At 64.7% G+C, this 21,657-nt stretch overlaps 2 protein-coding genes across 3 annotated transcripts; both read left to right on the top strand.

Moving 5' to 3' along the window:
• Positions 1–1,102: 1,102 nt before the first annotated feature.
• Fzr1 (fizzy and cell division cycle 20 related 1) lies at positions 1,103–17,745 on the top strand. 2 transcript variants are annotated; one of them, XM_076851617.2, is made up of 14 exons: positions 1,103–1,274; positions 11,022–11,125; positions 11,544–11,669; positions 11,780–11,843; positions 11,927–12,054; positions 12,585–12,667; positions 12,948–13,131; positions 13,468–13,533; positions 14,249–14,351; positions 14,439–14,623; positions 14,893–15,126; positions 15,485–15,589; positions 16,447–16,539; positions 16,611–17,745. In XM_076851617.2, exons 2-14 carry the CDS (start codon positions 11,057–11,059, stop codon positions 16,650–16,652), a joined length of 1,482 nt encoding a protein of 493 aa, XP_076707732.1. In that variant the 5' UTR covers positions 1,103–1,274; positions 11,022–11,056; the 3' UTR covers positions 16,653–17,745. The 2 variants fall into 2 exon arrangements, with proteins under 2 accessions (XP_076707732.1, XP_076707741.1); XM_076851626.2 differs by lacking the exons at positions 16,447–16,539; positions 16,611–17,745 and adding an exon at positions 15,954–16,437.
• A 1,800-nt stretch (positions 17,746–19,545) lies between these two features.
• Tektip1 (tektin bundle interacting protein 1) lies at positions 19,546–21,471 on the top strand. The gene is made up of 4 exons (XM_076859223.1): positions 19,546–19,628; positions 20,788–21,026; positions 21,097–21,222; positions 21,299–21,471. The coding sequence occupies exons 1-4, from the start codon at positions 19,546–19,548 to the stop codon at positions 21,469–21,471; spliced, it is 621 nt and encodes a 206-aa protein (XP_076715338.1).
• Positions 21,472–21,657: the final 186 nt, after the last annotated feature.

Below are 21,657 nucleotides of genomic sequence, written 5' to 3'. Positions count from 1 at the left end.
CCTCAGCCTCCAGAATATGGGTGTGGCCACATACCAGCTGGAGTGGATGTGTGTTTATCTCTCTTGAGTCCATACCTAGGAGCATCATTGCTGTGTCATGTGGTATTTCTGTTTAACTTTTGAGGAACTGCCCAAAACTGTTTTTCACATCGGCCTGCACCATTTTACCACCTCACCAGCAGCGTAGGAGGGTTCCTATTTCTCCACATCTTTGCCAACATTCATTTGCTTTCCTTTTTTGTCTGTTCAGATTTGTTTTGTTTTGAATCAAAGCCAGCCTAGTGGGCAGGAACTACTATCTCAGCGCGACTTTGATTTGCGTTTCCCGATGACTGAAGGTGCTGAGCATCTTTACATGCACGTGTTGTTCATTTACATGACCTTTTTGGAGAACTGTCTATTCAGATCTTTGCTCCCCAACCCGGCTATTTTATGCGGTGCTGGGGATGGAACCTAGGGTCTGGAGCCTGCTAGGCAAGGGCTCCACCACTGACCCACACCCCAGGACCAACCTTTGCCCATTTTTTTTGTGCAGGGATTTTTAAAATGCTCTTGTTGTTTCGACGGCCAGGGATCTCCATCGGGCTGGCTCCTGCTGTTGGATGAGGGCTGGGAGGACACTTCGTGGGAGCAAAGCGCTTGTTGAATGACGGTCTCGGCAGTGGGTTTCTTGGCGGTGGGTCCCCTCTGCCTTATTACGCGCGTGGCCGCCTCACGAAGGTGTAAGCCTGCCTCTCCGGTCTACCATTTGTGGGTCCACCACTCGGGGTCCAATTGTACAACCGTCCCGTAATAGGAGCCACGCCCTCCACTGAGCAGAGACCTTTTCCCATTCTCCGTGCCGACTCAGCTTTCCGCCCGCCTCATCCGGCCGCGGTTGCCCTTGGCAACGCGTGGCGCCTCGCTTCCTGTATTGATTCGAATAGCGAGGGACGTCACGTCCTCCCGAGATGCTCCACGCGCGCAGGCGCAGCCTCCCGGGGTGGGCGTGGCGTGGCAGGTTGAGGGCGGGGCGGCAGCACGCAGCGCGCCGGCGTGGGGGCGGGGCGGCCGCGCGGGGGCGCGCGCGGCGGGGCGGGCGCGCGCGGCGGAGGGAGGGAGCCGGGAGGCCGCGGAGCAGCGAGCGCCGCCATATTAGGCACCGCGGAGCCCGGGAACCCGTCAGCGGCGGCCGCGGCCGGGCCTGGCGGAGCTGCGGGGGCCGGAGGCGGGTGCGGCACGGCGCCGGGAGAGGCGGGGCCGGCGGGAGCCAGCGGGCGACGGGAGCGAGCCAGGTGAGGTGGCCGGGTGGGGGGACCCGCCCCCCGGGCTCCAGGCAGCGGTGGGGTCGGCCGCGACCCCCAAACGCGGCGGACCGCCGGGCCGCCACCCCTGCGCAGCTCGGGCCCTTGCAGGAGCTCGGCGCCCTAGTCGCCCCCCAGGTGCGCCGGCCCGTGACCTCAGCATCCCACCGCGGTCCCAGCCCCGAGCCGAGCGCCCGCCGCTCAGCCCAGGGCGGCCCCCGGCGGCACCTGCAGGTCGGACTTCGCTGTCCCCGCGGGCAGCGCCGCAAGTGTCAGGCCGAGCGCCGCCCCGGAGCCGCGGGGTCCCGTCCTGCCCGGCCTCTCCCCCGGCAGCCCCACGCCCTCCTGGCCGGTCGCTCTCCGGCCTGTCACCCGCCGACCCTCCCAGCCCTGTCGCTTCCCCTTTTAAACCGCCCACCCCGCGGCGGAGCTGCCGCGACGCCCTCCCGCAATAAAAAACAGCGGGAGACCCGGAAACGACCGACTCTTGGGTGCTGGGACCCTGGTCTCCACAGGGACACAGAATTACCCAAGGGACAAAGTTTGAATGCTTTCATGTCCCCATCCCACCCGACCCCTCAGATTTTTCATCCTCCACCCTCCGAGCCCCGCAGCCAACGTCAGTGACCCCTCAGCACCTGGCTTTCCCATTTCAGCAGTGACCCTACCAAAACCAGAGGCAGCCTATCTCTGCCCAGTCCCCCATCTGAACCTGCATCCTGCCTGGCCACCTCGGACCTCCTGCATGCCCCTCACTCCCAGCCCTTTCCCCAGCTGAAGCCCATGGACCACCCCCTTCAAGACCGGTCCGGACCTGAAGCCTGAGACCCACCCACTTCAGATGCCTAAACCTGTTTGGTTTTTCCCTGATTTCTGCACCCAAAACTCATGCCCTGAATCAGGGCACTTCTCTGGCTGGGAAGCAGATCCCCCCCACCCTAGTCCACTGATGACCTCACCCTCTGGCTGGGGAGGTGCACCCCCCCCCACCTTCTCACCCAACTTTGAATGAGGGTGATTTGCCTAATGGAAACTCATCCAGGCAGAACACACACTGCCCCCTGGGCCTGGGTCCTAGAGGACAGACTTTGAAGTGAGGGAGCTCGGGAGGTATGTCTTGTGGGTGGGGGCTTGATGCACCCCCACTGGAGGCTCATGGCTGATGGCCCCTGAGGGCCACGCTGGAGGAGCAGGGTGCTTCCAGAAGGTATCCAAGGCTGTTAATCATGCAGAATTTCTCATGAGCCACTGGGCCCGTGTAGCGGGTGCTGTCTGTTTTGGTAGTGCTAGGTTGTCGCAGGTGTGCGGGCACCATGTGGGGAGCAGCTGGGCTGCAGGGGTTTTGTAAGGCACAGGCTCCCCCAGAGAACTGAGCTGTGGTCTTCACTCCTGCTCCCAGGGTGACTCGTTGCTGGTGGCAGTTTCTCAGCAGTGTGTGCTGGTCGCTCCTGTGACTGTTCCTCAGTGAAACCTGGGAACCCGTGTGGGCGAGGGGGTAGTGATTGTTTGGGGGTAGGGACAGGAGTACCTAGAGGCAGTGGAGAAGCCTAGGAGGGCTTCCAAGGGGGTTCTGTGTAGGTGCTCAAACCACTGTCTCTATTTCAGCAGGAAATGTCACACTGTTTACTAGTCATTGGGGCTCTTGGTGGGTTGGGCTTTGTGTATGGGACACATCCAGGTTTGGGGGCCTAGAGTGGGGTTAGTTGGCCCTTCCCTCTGGGTTATTTAGAGGGATGACTATCCAAAGCCACTCTGCTTGGTGGACTGATCCTGGGGCTCCTGGGAAAGGGACTTGGATTTTGGGAACTGATGCCCACAGCGCCCTCATCTGCCTTCTGTTAGAGTTGAGCCAGTTTGGGAAGTTACCTGAGCTTGTCTGAACTGGAGGAGGGGTCCTGGGATGAAGTGGGTGGGAGCCAGGGAGTCCAGATGGAGCCTGTGGCGTGACTGTCTGGTCTCCTCTCCGTCCCCAGAGGGGCTGTGTCCTGAGCAGGCTGCAGTGCCCAAGCACATACTGGGGTGAGTGGAGGGACCGTGGGTGTCCTGGACTCCTGCTGGAGGACTCATAGGGCTCATGTGGCCTCCCCCCTTTTCTGTCCCCAGCAACTCCCTGGGGTTCCTACTGACCTCCTGCTTGCCAGAGCGACCCATGACTATCCTGCCCACACCTCCCTTTTGCCCTGCAGAACCTGCCCTGGGGACCTGGACAGGGTGTGCTGTGGTGACGGCTGGGGCAAGCCCAGAGCCAGAGGCCCCCAACATGGGCATTCCTGCCCTAATGACCTCGGCAGGTCACTTCCCTTCCTGGTCTCTTCATCTGGGGAAGGAGACCCAGGCGGCCTCCCCTGCAGTGCCCCATCCAGCGTCAGGTAGTCATGCTGGCCGCACACCCTCAGGGTGGTCTCTGGAGCGAGCCGCTGTCTGTTCCCTAACCTGGCTCTCTCTCCTTCGGTTCCCTTCACTTCCCTTTTAAAATTTTGTTTATTTTTTTAGTTTTTTGCTGATGACAGCGGTGGCGTGCACACAGTTCTCACGCCACGCCACTCACAATAGACACGCACAGTTTGGGTTTTATGTATTTGCCAAGCTGTGTGGTTGTCACCACTGTCCACTTCTAGGACCATCACCCCAAGGGGGCCTGTCCCACGGGCAGTCACCCCATCCCTCCCTGGCCCCCAGCACCCACAGATCCTTTTCCTGTCTCTGGACTCGCTTACCAAGACAGTCACACAGTGCCACCTTGTCATCTGGTCCTCCCTGAGCATCGTGCCCTCGAGGCCCGTCCGCTGCAGAATCTTGCTCCTGCCGTGGCTGAGTAGTCCTCCAGGTGTGGCTGGACCGTGCTGCGCATCTTCTCCTTCCCAGGCCTTCCCCACCTTCGTGATGCTGCACCAAGGGACACGGACAGTCCTGAGGGCGCCGGTGGCTGTCAGGTCTGGGCAGTTCTGGCATGGAGCGGGTGGAGACAGCGAGGCTGCACACCAGGACAGCCTGTCACCGAGCAGGCCCCAGCCTGCCACGCCGGGATGGAAAGGCCACCTGAGCAGCCTCGCTGTCCTCCACCCGGGCATGGAAATGCCCAGCCTGAGCACCCCAGTTCCTCCTGCGGCACTTCTTGACCGCAGGTGGGCACTGCGATGGCCCGCGACCAGGGAGAGTGAGCGCTGGGCGTCTGCAGACCGGGCACCACGTCACCGTGTGGATGCTGGAGGACCAGATGACAAGGCACAGAGTGTGCTCCAGGTCCCCCGTGTCACCCTTTTCTACCTGGAGCAGCAGTTCTCTCGGGGTGGCCTGGAGGGGCAGGGCCCCCTGGCTGGGGACAGTGGGGCAGGAGCTCAAGCCAGTGGTGAGAGCTCTGCTGGGCCCAGAGTTCTCACTGGGGCAGGGTGGGGTGTAGTCACGTGAGCTTGAGAATGAGTGGGCACAGGGGTGGCCGAAGGCCTGGGCACAGTCTCCCTGGAAGGCACCTGCCTCTGAGGGTTCCCACTGGAGCCTGAGGCTGGGTGCAGCCCTCCTGGGTTCTGGGCCTTTTGGCCTTGTCTTGGCTGCCTTGTCTGAAGGGCCCCTGGCTGTTCTTGTCCCCCATGGCAGAGGCCCCGATTTTGGCAGGTCTCAGTGTGCGGCTCAGCTGTCAGCGGCCAGGGCTGAGTTCTGGTCCAGCCACCGCCCCATGTCATCAGCCGCCTACCTGTGGGACTGACCACCCACCGGGGAGCCCTGTTGCTCTGTACTTGACGCCCTCCCCAGCATGGGCATCACGGGGGCTGTCACTGGATGGTAGGATGGCCTCCAGGTACCTCCCTGCCACGCAGTTGCCTGCACTGGGCAGATAGAGGGGCAGGAAGCAGGCCGTCTGGGGGACCTGTCATGTGCCTGTCATTGAGCCTGTGGCTAGCCACCAGTTGCTTCCTGGGCACCTCTGTGTCAGGCTGCTGAGTGCTTCGCAGGCCTTGTGCCCTGTCCCACAGCTGTGCTGGCAGGAGGGGGTACCCCTACCTGAGAAGAGGAAACCAAGGTGCCAGGAGGTGTCCAAAGCCTTGGGGCCTGTAAGGGTTGAGGTGGCCCAGAGCCAGAGCTGGCTATCCAAAGCCCAGGTCTTTCCCTTTAGAATGTCACCAGGGCATGTGATTCACGGGAGGGAGGGCAGGAGGGTTACAAGGTGGTTCCTGTGCTCCAGGGGTTCGCTGGCCAGGCTCTGTGGGGTGGACAGCATGGGTTGCCCGTGGCTCCTGATCAGCATGCAACCGAGAGGCCAGAGGGGGTGACAGGAGCAGGTGAGGGGGCACGGTGATGCTGGTGCAGGCGTGCTGTGCTGCCTCCAGGAGGCAGGGGAGACCGGCTCATGAGACCCCTCCTGTGTGCGCAGGAAGCCGCTGACTCGTGCCCTGCTGGCTCCGTCCTTCTTTCTTTGGAAGTGGGTTTTAGCTGTAAGTGGACACAGTACTCTTATTTTTATGTGTGTGTTCTTGTGTGGTGCAGAGGGTGGAACCCGGTGCCTCTCATGTGCCAGCAGAGTGCTCCGCCACTGAGCCCTAGCCTTGCCCATCTGCGGGCTCTTTCTATCTGGATCTTCTCGCCCAGCCCCGTAGAGGATGGCTGGCTGTAGACCATAGGCCCCGGCTGCCCTGGCTGCCCAGCCTGGTCTCTTAACCTCTTAACCTCCTGGGAGGCAGGGCTTGCCTGCGGGGGCTGCTGGAAGTCTGGGGATGCCTGGGACTGTGCTGGGTCTCCTGGTTCTTGCGTCTGGATGCCCTAGATACAGCACTTTGCCTCTGAGTCTCTGCCCTCGGCCATTTGTCACCTTGGTCTTTCATTGGATGGTTCCAGCTGGAGCCAGACTGCAGAGGTCCCAGCGGTGCTCTTACTGTGGAGTCCTGGGTGTCTCGACCCCTAGAGCGGCCTTGTCTGGGGCCCAGAGGGTGAGCACAGGGGCGAGTGCCAGCTCAGGGCCCGGCTCCTCCACCCCCCACCCCGCCCCATCCCGGCTGCCAGCCCCACCCAGTCACAGGGTAGCACTGGGCCTGTCTGCAGGGCTCTTGTGAGGACAGAATTAAGAAAGAGCATGCAGAGTCTGCCGTGTGTTGGTGGCTGGGGCAGGACCCAGTCACACAGGCATCCAGGAGGCTGGTCTGGGGCTCTTGGGGCTGGCAGGTGCCAGTCTGCAAGTACCTGTTGGTTGGCTGCTGCTCTTGAAGGCTAGAGCCACCCTTATCCAGGGATGATTCTGCCCCCAGGAGGCACTGGTGATGTCTGGGGGCATGTGTGGTCCTCACTCCTGGAGGAGCCCCTGGCCTGGAGTGGTGGAGGCCTGGGACGCCTCCTCATGGCCTGCCTGCCCAGGGCCCCGCCCCAGAGAACAGCCCGGCCCTGTGTCTACAGTGCTTTGGGGACACTGGCCTAACCATGTCAGAGCCAGTCACAGCCAGACCCCAGTCAGCTGCTGATGCGGGTGACAGAGGTCCCTCATTACAGGAGTGAGCCTTTCCTTTTGTTTCTTGAAGAGCTTTAAAATGTGAAAAGAGTAGGGACCAGTTTTTCAAGATGAGCAGGACTGGAAGGAGTCAGGACCAGACTGCTCTGCTCCTGGAGATGCCTGTTGGTCAGCAGAGGTCCTCAGTGCTGCCCCTGCCAAGGGAGGCCAAGCCTGCAGCAGCCCTGACTGCTCCAGCCAACCCTGGAGCCTGCAGGTGGAGCCCGGAGATGGCGCCCTGGCTCCTGCCCACGCGGGGGCGTGGCCTAGCGCCCGGAACTGAAATCTGGTGCCCCGTCCCTTCTCATACAGGAAAGTGCTCTCTGGGACCACACTGGTTTCAGGGGGCAGAAGGACATAAGTAGGGCACAGGCTGCCCTCAGGCCACGGGGTCCTTGCTGGCCTAAGGGCCAGCCTGCTCACTCCCTGTGCCTCAAAAGCAGATTTGGCGGTGGCCTGGCCCTGGAGCAAGGTCTCGCCTCAGCACTGTGGACACCTGTCTGGTTCTCGGGGTGGGGTATCCTGGGCACTACAGAGTGCCGGGCAGCATCCTGGCCTCCACCTGCTCCATGTCGATGCACTCCGCCCCGCCCAGCAGTGACAGCCACAAGCCTTCCTGAACACCACCCAGCATCCCCTGGGGCACAGTGGCCAGGGCAGGAACTCCTGGGTACAGCGAAGGGGAGCTGCCTCTGCTAGATACCTGCTGAGGGGAGCCTAGAGCACCCACGGCTGCGGGTGGGCGGGCTAGTGTGGCACAGCGGCGAGCAGCAGGGCAGGCCTGGGAGGCCCAGCGCAGGGGCTGTCGGAAGGCTGTGCTGGGAGCCAGGCCCTGGGCGACCCGTGGTGTAAGCAGGAGAGCACCCCACCAGGCACAGGAGCCCTGGCTCAGGACAGCCTCCCTGAGGGCTCCCTGAGTGGACCCTGGCTGCGCGTCACTGGCTCACGTTGTACTCCCAGAGGAGCAGGTGGGAGCGCAGAAACAGAAGGCGTGAGTGTGAGTGGAGCAGAGGCCTCCTGGTCTTTATTCTGGGGACTCTGGTGAGCAGGTGGGCGACACAGTGGCCCTGACCAGCAGCGGGTGGGCAGCGGGAGGCTCAGCAGCCAGGGGTCCTGGCCCACCTCGCGGGGTCTCAGACAGCAGCCTCCCCATGGGGCACACCCTGGGCTGGCCCCGTGGGGCTCCCTGCAGGCCTGTGGGAGGCCCATTCCTCGTGCTGCTGGGCTCTGTACTGAGCCCCTCGATGCCATGGTGTCCAAGCCCAGCGGTCTCTCCTTCTCGGTGGCAGCTCGTTCTGATCGTTCTCCCCAGACATTTCATTGTGAAACTTCTGAGGGGTGGGTTGGTTTGAACAGCTGACGCGGCCACGTGACTCCAAACTCAGGAAGTAAAAGTGGCGGCAGGTTAACTGGGACTTCCTTCCCCTGACCCGCCTCATCCCCTCCCCAGGCCCAGCCTCTGCTCCAGGTCCTTCCCCCCCTCTGCAGGCCTGTGGCCTGGCTTCTGCAGAAGAGCTGCTCCTGTGCTCCCGAGCGGCCAGAGTTTCCAAGGATGAGTTCTTAGAAGGGACAGTGCCTCCCTGTGGCCTCAGAGATGTGTGGTCACGTCCTGTGAGCACCAGATTGCCCTCTTAAAGCTCAGTTCCGCCAGCTGTGCGCCCCGCAGGCCCAGGCACCTTCACTTCTGCGGCCGCAGGTCAGGCGCTCCTTGGCTTCGCAGCTGCGGTGAGCACAGGAGTCTTTCTGAGAATGATTTGCTCAGGCCCTTTGCCAGTTTGGTCCCCTCTCTGAGGGGGACAGTTTTCCTGGTTTGGCGGGGGGGGGGGGGGGTGGAACCCAGGGCCTGGCACACTGGGCAGGCCTCCACCCGAGCCACACCCAGCTGTGTTGGTCATGCTACGTGATAAGGTGCCTCTCACGGCAGATGCCCCCGGCTCCTTCTCTGGAGGCTTCCGGCCTTTCGTTCTCCTGCGGTGCAGGTGAGCTGGGGCCTCGCAGCAGCTCCCACAAGTCCAGAGTCCTCCAGGGCTGAATCCAGGTGTGGCAGGCCTTGCCCACGGTGGGGAGACTCAGGAGGGGATGAGCCGCCACCCGCTGTCAGCTGCTCTGTGTGTCCAGTGCACTGAAAGCCAGGATTGCATTGAGCCACAGGAGCGTGTCCCGGTGTTCATGGGGCAGAAGCCAGTCACCAGGGAGTCGCAGCTGCTTCAGGAGGCTTAGCTGATGGGGGAGGGGCTGGGCCCTGTAGCTTGGCAGCCCCCTCCCAACAAGCCAGAGACTGATGTCGGCCAGGACGAGGACCCCAGAGCTCAGGCCTCGGGAGCCAGCCCAGCTCTTGGTGTGACGGACCAAGCACAGGTCTGTGCCCGTGCTTGGTCTTGGGGGTCTCACCTACAAGAGGGCCGCTCAGCTAGGAGACCCTGCAGAGGGTACAAGATGGGACCCGGGTCTCAGCCGAGCGGGGGCTGCTGTCTGCATGCTGTGGGCTCTGCCTTGGGGTTGCTGGGTCCGCCAAGGAGCACGGGTGCCCTGCTCCTTTGCCCCCGGATTCACACCGTCAGAGGCCAGCGGGGGAGGGCGTGGGAAATGGGGGTGCAGACCTGCCTCCACCTCAGACACCAGCCGAGGCAGCCGGGCATGCGCCCACGGCGGCGCTGACCAGCATGGCCTGTTCCTCAGGAGTCTTCCTCCTCCCCTGCCTGTCTGCGGAACTGGTGGCCCTGGGAACCTCCTGTGATGGCATCACCTGGCTTTGGGCCTTTTGGCACTGGCTCATTTCCCTGAGCACGGTGCCCTAGAGCCGTGCCGTGCCGTGCCGGTCACAGCATGTGGGAGTTTCTGTCCGTGGCTGGGTGGCACTCCAGCCGAGGTGTGGGCCGCGCTGCGGGTGCCGGTCTTCACCTGGATCTGCATTTCCCTTCTCAGTGTCTAGGCGGTCACTGGGTCACATAGCGTTGACGTGACAGCTTCAGTGTAGGAAAAGGAGGACGTTGTGAAGGTGGACGGTGGTGAGGGCTGGCCACAACCTGAGCGTGCACTGGGAGTGGTCAGGACAGTGAATTTCAGGTCTCACTGTCACAGTTGTTAAAGCCACGCGTTGGTGTCACTCTGGTGCTCCTGGAGAAATTTGTTGGTTTTGTTTTTTGGGATTTTTTTTGTGGGGGTCGCTAAGTTGCTGAGGCTGGCTTTGTACTCACGATCCTTCTGCCTCAGCCTCCCGAGGTATGCGCCACCGCGCCAGCTAGGATCTGTGCTTTAGAGCTTTTGCCTCTTGAGTGGGGCTTTGCTTTTTGACTTTCTGCATACCCAGCTGTCCACCCCAGGCCCCAGGCCGAGGAGACCAAGCAGCAGTGCTAGGCTGGAGGAGGCAGGGGCTCCTGGGGTGCAGAGTGGGCAGACCAGGGAGAAGCGGCCGTGGCTGAGCCTGATCCGCTGCTGTGCAGAGGCGGCGCCCAGGTCAGGCAGGAGGCTTCTCTGGCCCACTCTGAGCACTTCTGCCCTTACCTGCTCTCAACGTCCATCACTGAGCACAGAAGCACCGTGGAGGCTCCGGGCAGTATGTGCAGCTGTGTGCCAATAAAGTTTTACTTAAAAAAACAGGCGCTGCCCCTCACCCGCCTGAGGCCACATCCTACTGCCCTCCCTAGAGGGCTCCTTGCTGGTGCACCTGCTGACCTCAGCTTGCAAGTCACCCCTCAGAGAGGCCTCCCTGGGCTGGCTGCGCACACAGGACCCCTGTAGGGTACCATGTGGTTGGTGTGATGGCCACACGTTGGCATCCCTGAGCCACAGCCTGGTCTGTCTTGGCCCTAGACCCCATGTGCTGTCCCCTCGGTAATGTCTGCAGTGACATGGAGCTCACTGACGCCACACGCACACGTGCAGGCCAAGGCCTGGGGCTCCCGTGCTGTGTGGCAGGTCACAGAGGCCACCATGCTCAGGACAGGTCTTTGCTGTGCCACCTGCACCCTGCCAACTCTCGGCATCCAGAGCAGAGAACCCTTTCCCAGGCAGGCAAGGACCAAGGGGCACAGACCTGCCCCAAGGGCAGCATGTGGGTGGAGGGTCTGCGGGCCGGCCTTGGGGCCTGGGGCCTTGCAGTGGAGGTTCCTGCCGAGCAGCCTGTCCCCGTTCAGTGTTGCTCAGGGCTGCCGGACCCTAAGTTGTGGGAGCCAGTTCCACAGGCACTGGACACTCGGCTACTCGTCTAGTGACCCCCACGGGGGCTTCTGGCACTGACTGACCTCCAGCCCTTCCTGCTTCAGGCTGACCTTGCCGGCAGGCCCTGCCCTGCCCCACCATGGATCAGGACTATGAGCGGCGGCTGCTCCGTCAGATTGTCATCCAGAATGAGAACACGATGCCGTGTGTGAGTCCTGCCCCTGTCTGTGCAGGGCTCTCCATGGGGTGGGTTCAGGGGCCTGGGGACCAGTGGGGCCCCAAGCACATTCTTCACCAGGCTCCCTCTGCGGAGGCTGCTGGCCACTGTGGTCTTGCACTCCCTTGGCAGGTGGCCTGGGTATGACCAGAGTACCCCAGTGCCCATGTCCGTCCCTGGACCTGGCAGAGGCCTGCTCTGGGATGCTTCTCCCCTCCTGTCCCTCGGCCTGAACCTTGGGCCAGCCCAGCACCTGACGACCTGGGCCCACCAGCAGGCTCCAACGTGTCAGCTGACAGACGCTTCCCGACCTCGGGTTCCTGAGAGGGTTCATGAAAGGAGCCGTGGCAGCAGAGGCTGGCCCGGGGCTCCTGGGTCTGGCTGAAGCAGTGTCCGCCCGCCTCTTTAGGTCTCGGAGATGCGACGTACCCTGACGCCCGCCAGCTCCCCGGTGTCCTCCCCCAGCAAGCACGGGGACCGCTTCATCCCCTCGCGCGCCGGAGCCAACTGGAGCGTGAACTTCCACAGGATCAATGTGAGTGGCCCCCGGGGGAGGGAGGCCGCCAGGGTCCACACGGCCTGCTGTCCCAGCCTTCTCTTGCTGGACAAGCAAGACACGTGCCACTCCCTCTCCTCCCCACGCAGGAGAACGACAAGTCTCCCAGCCAGAACCGCAAAGCCAAGGACGCCACCTCAGACAGCGGCAAAGGTAGGGCCCTACCCACCCATCTGCCCACCCACCCGCCCACCCTTGTCTGCCGGCCCTGGCCTCACTATGAGCGCTTCCCGCAGATGGCCTGGCCTACTCAGCCCTGCTGAAGAACGAGCTGCTGGGAGCTGGCATCGAGAAGGTGCAGGACCCGCAGACCGAGGACCGCAGGCTGCAGCCCTCCACGCCTGAGAAGAAGGGCCTCTTCACGGTGAGCTGCTCTGGCCACCCAGCCGGCAGGCCAGGTGCTGGGTCCTCCGTTGCAGCAGGCTGAGGACCCAGCGGGTGGGCTGCAGGAGGGCTGCACAGTGTCCATGGCCTCTAGTTCCTTCCCCACAGCGGTCCCAAGCATCGTTCCAAATACCTGAGTCAGTGGGGCCCCTCCTGGGGGCCAGGCCGGGCTGCAGGTGCCCCCAGCCACTCCCTGCCGCTCACCTCCTGAGCATGCACTGGCTGCGGGGACCCTGTGGCTGGTGCCTGGACAGCAGCCTGCAGAGGTGGCCAGGGCCTCCTGTAGGAGCGCTGCACAGAGCCCCCCAGTTTGTCCTCTGGTGGGAGACTGCGGGCAGCAGTGTCAGACAGACCTGGCCAGGCACCTCCGCAGAAAGCAGTCCAGGTGCCCAGAGGCAAGGCTGCCTCGCCCAGAGCAGGGCTGCGCCGGGGTCACAGAGCACACCTGGACGCCTGCCCACTGGGGTGCTGAGTGCAGGTCAGGTTCTTGAGCGCCTGTGTCCCCCCCAGTATTCCCTCAGCACCAAGCGCGCCAGCCCTGAGGACGGCAACGACGTGTCCCCGTATTCCCTGTCTCCTGTCAGCAACAAGAGGTCAGCCCCGTCTCTGGGTGGGGTGTCCCTGGGGGCCCCGGAGGCTTCCCAAGAGGGCCTGTCTTCCTGGGGCACAAGCCCAGCTGGGACCCCACAGCACTGGGTACAGCGGGGAGCCAGGGAGGGCGACCTGGGGGCCTGGCTGCAGGCGTCCAGGGCCGCCTCAGCCACAGGGTGGATGTGGCGGGCAGTAGGCCTGGGGCTGGCGGGCGTGGCCGGCAGCTGTGCCGTGCAGGGTGTAGGCTGCTTGATGCCAAATGGCCGTCTCGGCTGTCTCCAGTCAGAAGTTGCTCCGGTCTCCACGGAAGCCCACCCGCAAGATCTCCAAGATTCCCTTCAAGGTCCTGGATGCCCCTGAGCTGCAGGACGACTTCTACTTGAACCTGGTGGACTGGTCGTCCCTGAACGTGCTCAGTGTGGGGCTGGGGACCTGCGTGTACCTGTGGAGCGCCTGCACCAGCCAGGTGGGCCCGGGATGCGGGCGGCTCTGAGCAGTGGAGTCCTGGGGCAGAGCCGGGTGGGTGCCACCACCAGACGGGACTGCTCAGGGACGAGCCCAGGGCACAGGGCGGAGGAGGAGCTCTGCCCAGGGGAGCTGCCCTGCCTTGGCCCACGCCACCCACGACTTCACCCTGTGGCCACGGCCGCCTTCTGGCAGCAGGGGCCCCTTGCCCCGGCTCTGCGCTCTCCCGCCCAGCTGTCCTTGGGCCTGTGCTGGCCTGCGTCCTCCCCACTCCAGGTTGGGCGCTCCCCGACCCTGGCCACAGAGGACATGTGGTCTCACCAATCTCTTCTTACAGGTGACCCGGCTCTGTGACCTCTCTGTGGAAGGGGACTCCGTGACCTCCGTTGGCTGGTCTGAGCGGGTGAGTCCAGAACCCGTCTTTCTCTGGAGAACCCTCAAGTGGCCCTGGGTGCATCCCTGACGTGACCTGGGCGTGCTCCTGGTGGAGGGTGACAGAGACGCACGCAGCCCTGGGACCCCGCTCAGAGTTCCTCCCCACAGGGCCCTGTGCAGGTGGCAGCAGCTCCTGACCCTGCCCTGCCCCTGGCCGCACACACCCCTGCCCTGGAAGGGAGGGCAGGGTGGGGGGAGCCGGTCCCCGCTCCTGTGGAGCCCTCCGTGGCCCAGTGCAGGTGGCCTGTGTGGGCTTTCACGTCTCGGGGAAGCCGGGGCCCTGCCCAGCCCCCCTGGCTCCAGTGTGCAGCCCCAGCGCTCGAGGGGCCGCCCTGTGCCCCGCAGGCTGCCAGCAGCGCCTCCCCGTCCCGGGAGTCCACGGGCCCAGCCAGCTGCTCCCCACGCCGCCCGTCGCCGTGGCCTGGGCTCAGGGTGGAGGTGCTGCTTTCTGTGTGAAGTCCCCACGTTGGAGTGCAGGTGTCCCACATGTTGGGCCGGTCGTCACACCTGAGTCCTGGGGCGCTCTGGGGGCTTTCCAGCCTCCGGCAGGTCACTCGCAATAGGGGCAGTCCGAGGCACCACCCCAGTCCCTGGAAGAGGAGAACTGGGTGACCAGGTCCAGGCTGGCTGCCCGTCCACAGTCCGGGCCTGACCCTGCCCTCTGCCCTTGCCGTTGCTCCCAGGGGAACCTGGTGGCCGTCGGCACACACAAGGGCTTCGTGCAGATCTGGGACGCCGCTGCGGGGAAGAAGCTGTCCATGCTGGAAGGCCACACGGCCCGCGTGGGTGAGGAGCCCGGGCCCTCCGCCCTCTCCCTTGGGGCCAGGCTTCCCGGCCAGGCTGAGGCCCAATCTGCCTTCTGCCCGCCTCCAGGGGCCCTGGCCTGGAATGCTGACCAGCTGTCTTCCGGGAGCCGGGACCGTATGATCCTGCAGCGGGACATCCGCTCCCCACCCCTGCAGTCAGAGCGGCGGCTGCAGGGCCACCGGCAGGAGGTGTGCGGGCTCAAGTGGTCCACGGACCACCAGCTCCTCGCCTCGGGGGGCAATGACAACAAGGTAGGCACCAGCGCCCGCACCCCAGCCCCAGCTGCCCACCTGCTGCGCGCTCTGTGGGGACACTGGGACAGGAGGCCGGGTTCTGCTCCTGGAGGCTGTCTGGCTTGAGCTTGTCCCTTGCTGCTGGCCCAGCCCTGCTTAGAAGAGCAGGGTGACGGGGGTGTGCCCTGGTGGCCCCCAAGGGAGGGCCTGGGGAGCAGGTACCACCTCTTTTTTGGGGCTGGCCTTGGGGACATGTGCCCCGGGCTCACACAGCCACTGTCCCCTAGCTGCTGGTCTGGAACCATTCAAGCCTGAGCCCCGTGCAGCAGTACACCGAGCACCTGGCGGCCGTGAAGGCCATCGCCTGGTCCCCTCACCAGCACGGCCTGCTGGCCTCAGGAGGCGGCACGGCTGACCGCTGCATCCGCTTCTGGAACACGCTCACAGGGCAGCCACTGCAATGCGTGGACACGGGCTCCCAGGTGTGCAACCTGGCCTGGTCCAAGCACGCCAACGAGCTGGTGAGCGGGCGGCCACCGGGCAGGAGGACGGGGCGGGGACACGGGCCGGGCCTGAGCCTCTCCCCGCCAGACCAGCAGGGTGACGGGTCAGAGCGGCCGGCTGGCCAGGAGGCCCCGTGGCTGCCTCTGTGGGGAGAGGGTGGAGAAGGAAGCCTGGCGTCCCCTGGGCACACTGACCCACGCCTGTCCATCCTTCCACGGGTGGAGGAGGGTTTGCAGTGGGCACAGAGGCAGGGGCTGCAGCGCCCTGGGATGGGGGTCCTGTGGGCGACCGGGAGGCCAGTCCTCCTTCAGGCACCTCAGCCCTGGGCGCGGGAGCAGCCACCACGTCCTGGAGCCCAACCCAGCCCTCCCCTAGGTGAGCACCCATGGCTACTCCCAGAACCAGATCCTCGTGTGGAAGTACCCGTCCCTGACCCAGGTGGCCAAGCTCACGGGGCATTCCTACCGCGTCCTCTACCTGGTGAGCGCGTCCTCTCCTGGCTCTTCTCCTGGACCCTGGGAGGGGACTGGGGCCAGGTCACGGGGGGGACAGTTGCTACGTCCTTGGCTGAGCCGCCTCACCCACCTGGCCCTCCCGGCCACCTCCACCCCTTTGCGGGTTTCGTTTCCCATGAGAAGCCAGCCAGGGTCAGCCAGGGACAGCCAGGACAGATGACTGGGGTCTTACAGCAGAGCCGTTTGGCCACAGAGGGCAGGGCAGCTCCCTGCAGACCCCCTCGCGCTGTTTGTGCCGCGCTGGGCTGGCACCCAGGGCCTCGCACCTGCTAGGCAAGCACTCCACCCCTGAGCTACAGCCCGGGCCTTTTTATTTTATTTTGAGACAGGGCCTCGCTAAGTTGCCCAGGCTGACCTCGAACTTGTGATCCTCCTGCCTCAGCCTCCCGAGTAGCTGGGATGACAGGCGTGGCCATTGCTCCGGGCCTCTGCAAGTTCTTTCTAGCAAAAAACGTTTTTGTGCTGGGCTGGGATGTAGCTCGTGGGTAGAGCGCTTGCTTGAGCATGTGCGAGGCCCAGGTCCACCCATAGTGCCCTGCGCCAGGTTTAGTGCTTAAGGCGGCGTGTCCACCTGTGTACGTGTGTGCCCTTGCTCCTGGGCACTCGGCTGCCCGTCCTTTGGTTTCGATGCTCTGCCCCGCTCCTGCCCTGCGCGGCCTCTGGCCCTTGCCCTTCCTTCTGGCCTCCAAGGCTGGGCTCTGCCCCTGTGGCTCTGAAGGCCTCTGGCTGCCCATACCTGCTCCCAGCCTTGTGCCCCCAACTCTGTCCCTGGGCTGCCTGCAAAGACCCAAGGACATGGAGGGGTTTCTGTCCTCTGCACAGGCAATGTCCCCTGATGGGGAGGCCATCGTCACTGGTGCTGGAGACGAAACCCTGAGGTTCTGGAATGTCTTTAGCAAAACCCGCTCAACCAAGGTACGGTGGGTGGGGGCTGCCTGGCCGGCCCGCGGCCTATTCTGCGGGACTCACAGGCTCCGTGTCTGCAGGAGTCCGTGTCGGTGCTCAACCTCTTCACCCGGATCCGGTAGACCCAGCGGCAGGAGCATGCCACACCTCTGTCCAGGCGGAGACCCCTGCTCATCCGTTTGCATGGACCCTGCTGTCCCCCGCACACAGCCCGGAGGAAGCGGCCGGGTGGGCGGGAGCTGGGCCTGGAGACACCCTGGAGAGTCTAATTAAACGCCTGATTGTGAACAATGTCCACCAGTATTTGGGGCGGGGACCAGGGACCCTCAGGATGGGGGCTTCGTCTCCCTTCCCGAAGGGCAGGAGCCTCCCAGCAGCCCTGAGACCCAGTGTGGACGTCGGCGCTCTGAGCAGGATGGACGCCTCTGGGACCCGCCCGCGTCTGTGCCTCGCTGGGGCCGCAGCTGTCCTGGAAGCACGTGCCCATCTGCTGCCACTGCCTGCCGTGCTGACCTGCCAACTGGACGCCAGGGCTGGCCAGTGGGGGCGGCCAGGAGGGAGGCCTGAGGCCACGCGTCCAGCCAGAAGTGCACTGCACCGCTCCGCCCAGCCCGAAGAGCCTGCAGCCTTGGGGCGTCTTTGCATCCATTTGTGTCACCACCCGGCAGGGGCCTCAGCGGAGATGTCGGCCAGCAGGCCGGGCCTGTGTCCACGGGGAAGCATCTGGATGGACTCGTCCTCAGGACAGCTACACTCCGCCATCGGCCGTCCTCGCCTGCCGCCCGCGTCTTTCCGCCTGCGAGACTTGAATGTTTCTGTGCCTGTTGGGCGCGGGGGTCCCAGAGGCTGCCTGGCCAGGGCTCAGGCGGCCGCGGTCATCTGCAGCGCCTCACCTCCTGGCCTTCCACCTGGCCGCCGGCCGCCAGCCTCAGGGAGGCTGGAGAGGACAGGAGCAGGGATGCCCGGGCCTCCAGCAGCACCCTGGGCCTCCCCTGACGCCGGATCCTGCTCCTCGTCCTGCTGGCCCGGGCACAGTGCCCTGCTCTCATCGCCCCGGAGCCCGCAGGATGGGTGTGGTTGGGCCAGAGCAGCCACCTTGTCCCCTTGTTGACGGGTCCTGGGCAGGTGGGGTTGGGCCTGGCGCAGCCAAGGAGGCCGCGCGGGCTGGGTGCGCTCCCTGTGCGGTGCCGCTGGCCGTGTGCATGTGTATATATGTATTTGTGACTCTGCATCCGTCTTCTGTGTTCTGTCAGCAACCCGGCGGGGGGTGGGCGGGAGCCTGCCCTGCCGCCTGCGGACTCCCCCTGTGCCGGAGCCAGGCTCCGCCCTGCAGGGCCAGCGCTGGATCCACTGGGCCTGCCTTCCCAGGGTCGCGGTTTTGACTTTTTTTTTTTTTTAATAAGAAAACCCCACCACCACCACCTGCTCTCAGCCTGGAGCCATTGCCAGCGGCAGAGCGGTTGCCGCAGGATCTCCGGGCCCAGGCAGGTGGCCTGCTACCTGGGGGACTCAGGCGTAGGCGGTGGGTCCTGTGGGAGGGGTCATCAGCAGGTGCCACTGTCCTATCACCTGGGGGTTTGTGTGGGGGAGGCCCAGCTGGGCATCTGTGTTCCTGCCTGGAGCCAGGGGCACCTTCTGTTGGCCCACTTGGGGGACACGAGGGTCACTGGGTCCAGCAACTCCTGCCAAGGACAAGCCACAGTCACAGTCCTGTGGGGCCAGGGCCAGGTGCACACCCTGGGTTCCTCGGGCCACCCCGCGATGGGCTGCTGCCATCGGGGAGGGGAGGGCAGGACAGGAGGCCCGGAGCTGGGCTCGTTTGGCAGCAGATCCCAGGTGGAGGGGCCAGAGGGGCAGGAAGGACGGGGAGAAGGCCGTGAGGCCAGGCCAGCCAGAGGCTATCGGTGGGGACCCAGGGCAGGAGCGTCCAGAGCCTCTCCTGGTCTCACAGGCTGCCACATTGGAGGGGAAAGACCAGCGGGTCTAGGAGGGAGCAGAGAGGCCCCTGCGGGGAGGCCAGGGCCGGCTGGGGAGGGACAGGGGAGGCAGGAGCAGGATCCTCTTGAGGGCAGCGCCGGGTTGTGGGGGCTGGCCAGGGGCCTGGCCACCTGATCAGAATCCAGAGCCTCAAGCTGCACCCAGTGGGCGAGTTCAGGGTTGATTGGGGTCACTAGGAAGCCTCTGTGCAGTTGTCCCACAGATGGGGACAGAGGCTGTGGCCAAGGGCACTGCGTGGGGAGCTGGGGGCGCACCTGGCTGTGAAGGGGGACCAGGCTGCAGCAGGAAGCCTGTGCAAAGGCCCTGGGCTCAGGGGAGCCCCAGGACGGGCAGGGGCAGTGCCCACTGTTGGGGACCCGTCCAGGTGGGCAGAGTCTGCACGTTTGCCGAGTTCTGTCCGCGCTTTCGGTCACGGTCAATAAACACAAAGTACCCGGATAAAATGAACCAGCCAGTGGCCTCGGCGGTCTTAAGGCCTCCAGTGCCAGCTCCAGAACATTCCGTCACTGCAGGCCCCTGTGTCCCCGAGTGGTCTTTCCCCTCGCAGCCCGGCACTGGGTCCAGGTCCACCTCTGACCCCCATCCCAGGTGTGTCCTGGGCATCTGTGGCTCTCAGGTCCAACCACACTGCAGCTGTCCCCTCGCTCCTGCCCGCTGCCAAGGGACATTCCAGCCTGTGTGTGGACGGTGCTGTGTGTCCCTTCATCCCCCATGGTCACTGGGTCCACCCCGAGCCCCTGAGCACCCAGGTCCTGCGCTCCTGCCCTGCACGTAGGAGGACAGGACGGCAAGGAGCCGAGAGGTGGGACCCAGGGCCTGGGCCCGGCGGTGGACTGCCTGCCCACCCCCAGGCTAGGACACCCAGCTGGGGGCACTGAAGGGCTCCCCACAGCGGGAGGTTGGAAGGCCAGGGCGGGACCAGGGCCAGCCCCACCCGTTGCCAGGTGGCCTTTGTTGCTGTCAACAATGGCCCCAGAGGCCTTCCTGGCAGGAGCCTGCAGGGACACAGAGGCAGACATGCAGACCCTGAGGCGGGAGGCTACCCGGCCCTGTGTCCCCCTGGGCACCCTTGAAACCGACTTCCCAGCTTCCCTGGACAGGTGAGCACTGTCCCGGCCGCAGACACTGCCTGGCCTTTTCCTTCTGTCCCCAGCTCAGTGTCATTTGCTATGCTGGTGACATCCTTCTCCAGCTATGGGGCTGGGGCGCGGGGAGCCTCACCTGGGGTCACTGCCAGAAGCAAATCCAGGGCCCAAACAACAGAAGAGCCTCGGCTCGGGGCCACTCCAGGTCAGGTCCGGGGGCGGGGCCCCTCAGGAGTCCTGGGGCCGACCACCCCTCCGCAGCTCCCGGTGGCCCTGGCCACTGCGTGCCTTCTCCCTGCCAAACTCTTCTTTAAAAGGACAGGGCACCAGAGTAGGCCCAGCTGGCAGTGCACTCATCTCGGGGTCACACTGGGCAGAGCCTCTATCCAGACAAGGCTGCTACTGAGGCTCCAGGGGACGTGAGGGGCGCCCCCCACCCAGGGCAGCTTCTGCTGAGGCCCCCCTGATGGGCAGAGGGAAAAGTACGCAGCTGTGCAAAAGGATGGGCAGGAAGGAGCTTGGGGCCCTCCTCAAAGGGGAGAAATGAGTTCCGAAGGAGGGCAGGACAGTGTGGGTCCCCCCCACCCCCGGACGGCGAGGGCCTGCCATCACACCTTCTGCTTCAGCGCCTGGATGAACCAAGGCCTCATACTGGGCAGCACTGGCCTCTGGACTGCTGCCTGGCCCCTAGTTTTAGTCTGAATGTCCTTAGTGAAGTGTGGTTTGGGACATTAGTAGCACATCTCCACTCCTGTTGGTACTGCAGTTTCTGTCTCTTGATCTGTGCCTTTATCCACTGCCTGCTGCCCCAGGGCCTTTGCATGTGCTGCATGCAGCCTCTCAGGAAGTCCAGGACAGGTGCAGCGGCCTCTGCATCACCTACCCAGCCTGGGGCCCCGGTGTCCTCCCTGGGCCATGCACCCAGCCCCCACCCTCCTTCACCCAGCCTGAGCACCTCCAGGCCAGGGCTTCCTGGAGGAGGAGACCCAAGGGTCCTAGCAGCTAGAGAAGGGTGGCAGTTCCCTAGGAGGAGCTCCAGCTGGACACTCCCCCACCGGCCAGGCAAGAAAGGCTCCAGGTGAAAGGTCGGGTGAGGGTCTCCTGCGGCCGTGGCCACTGGGGCAGCAGGAGGCCTGCACAGCGGCAGGAAGGCTGAGACTGCTCCTGTCCTCAGCGATGACTATGAGACCCTGGAGGGGCCCCACTGGACACCGGCTATCAAGCAGGCCACGCGCTGGAAGTACTCGCCCATGGGACACGACGCAGCGGGCCAGGCGTGGTACACGGGCCTGACCAACTCGGAGCCCCGGGAAGCCTGGTACACCCTGCCCCGGGACCCCGACAGCCCGCACCGCGAGGCCTACTCCCGATGGCACCGATGCCACAGCCACCGGGAGCGGGGCCTGCCCCCAGGTGAGTGCCCTCGCCCAGCCCCCGACGGCAGGGTGCCCGTGGGCGGGCGAGTGACCTCCTGTCCCCGCAGCCTACACCCAGCGCCTGCGGGAGACGGCCTGGCACGACCCCACCATGCCCGCGCAGTACCGCGGCTCCAGCACGCGCTGGGGCAACGCGCTGTGGAGGGACCGGCCCCTCCGGGTCAAGGACTATGGTGAGCGGGCGGCCGGGACCCTGGCAGCGGGGGCGGGGTGCTGGGGACACACGCTGACCCGGGTCCCTGCCTGCAGTGGTCAACAGGAGCCGATATAAGGCGGAGCCGCACTCCCACGCGGCCGACTACGTGCCCTACCTGTCGGTGCCCCAGCGCCCGCGCTACACCACCCAGAACTACCGCCTCTGGGACCTGGATCCCTACTGCCCCGCCACCGACCAGCCGTCCACCTACACACCCACCTTCTGATAAAGTTCGTTCTGCCCATGCCATGGCCTCCCTGGCCACCTCCCTCTCTGGCCACCGCCCTCTCTGGCCACCGCGCAGGGGACCCTCCACCCTTCAGCTTCTCCCCAGCGGGGTCTGCCCAGCCAGGGGCCGCACTGCTGGCCAGGGTGCAGGTGACCAGAGGCCTGGCACACCAGGGACGGCACA

Source organism: Callospermophilus lateralis, chromosome 1 (genome assembly GCF_048772815.1).
Source record: "Callospermophilus lateralis isolate mCalLat2 chromosome 1, mCalLat2.hap1, whole genome shotgun sequence".
NCBI classification, from domain to species: domain Eukaryota; kingdom Metazoa; phylum Chordata; class Mammalia; order Rodentia; family Sciuridae; genus Callospermophilus; species Callospermophilus lateralis.
This window is presented reverse-complemented; position numbering and strand designations above follow the sequence as displayed.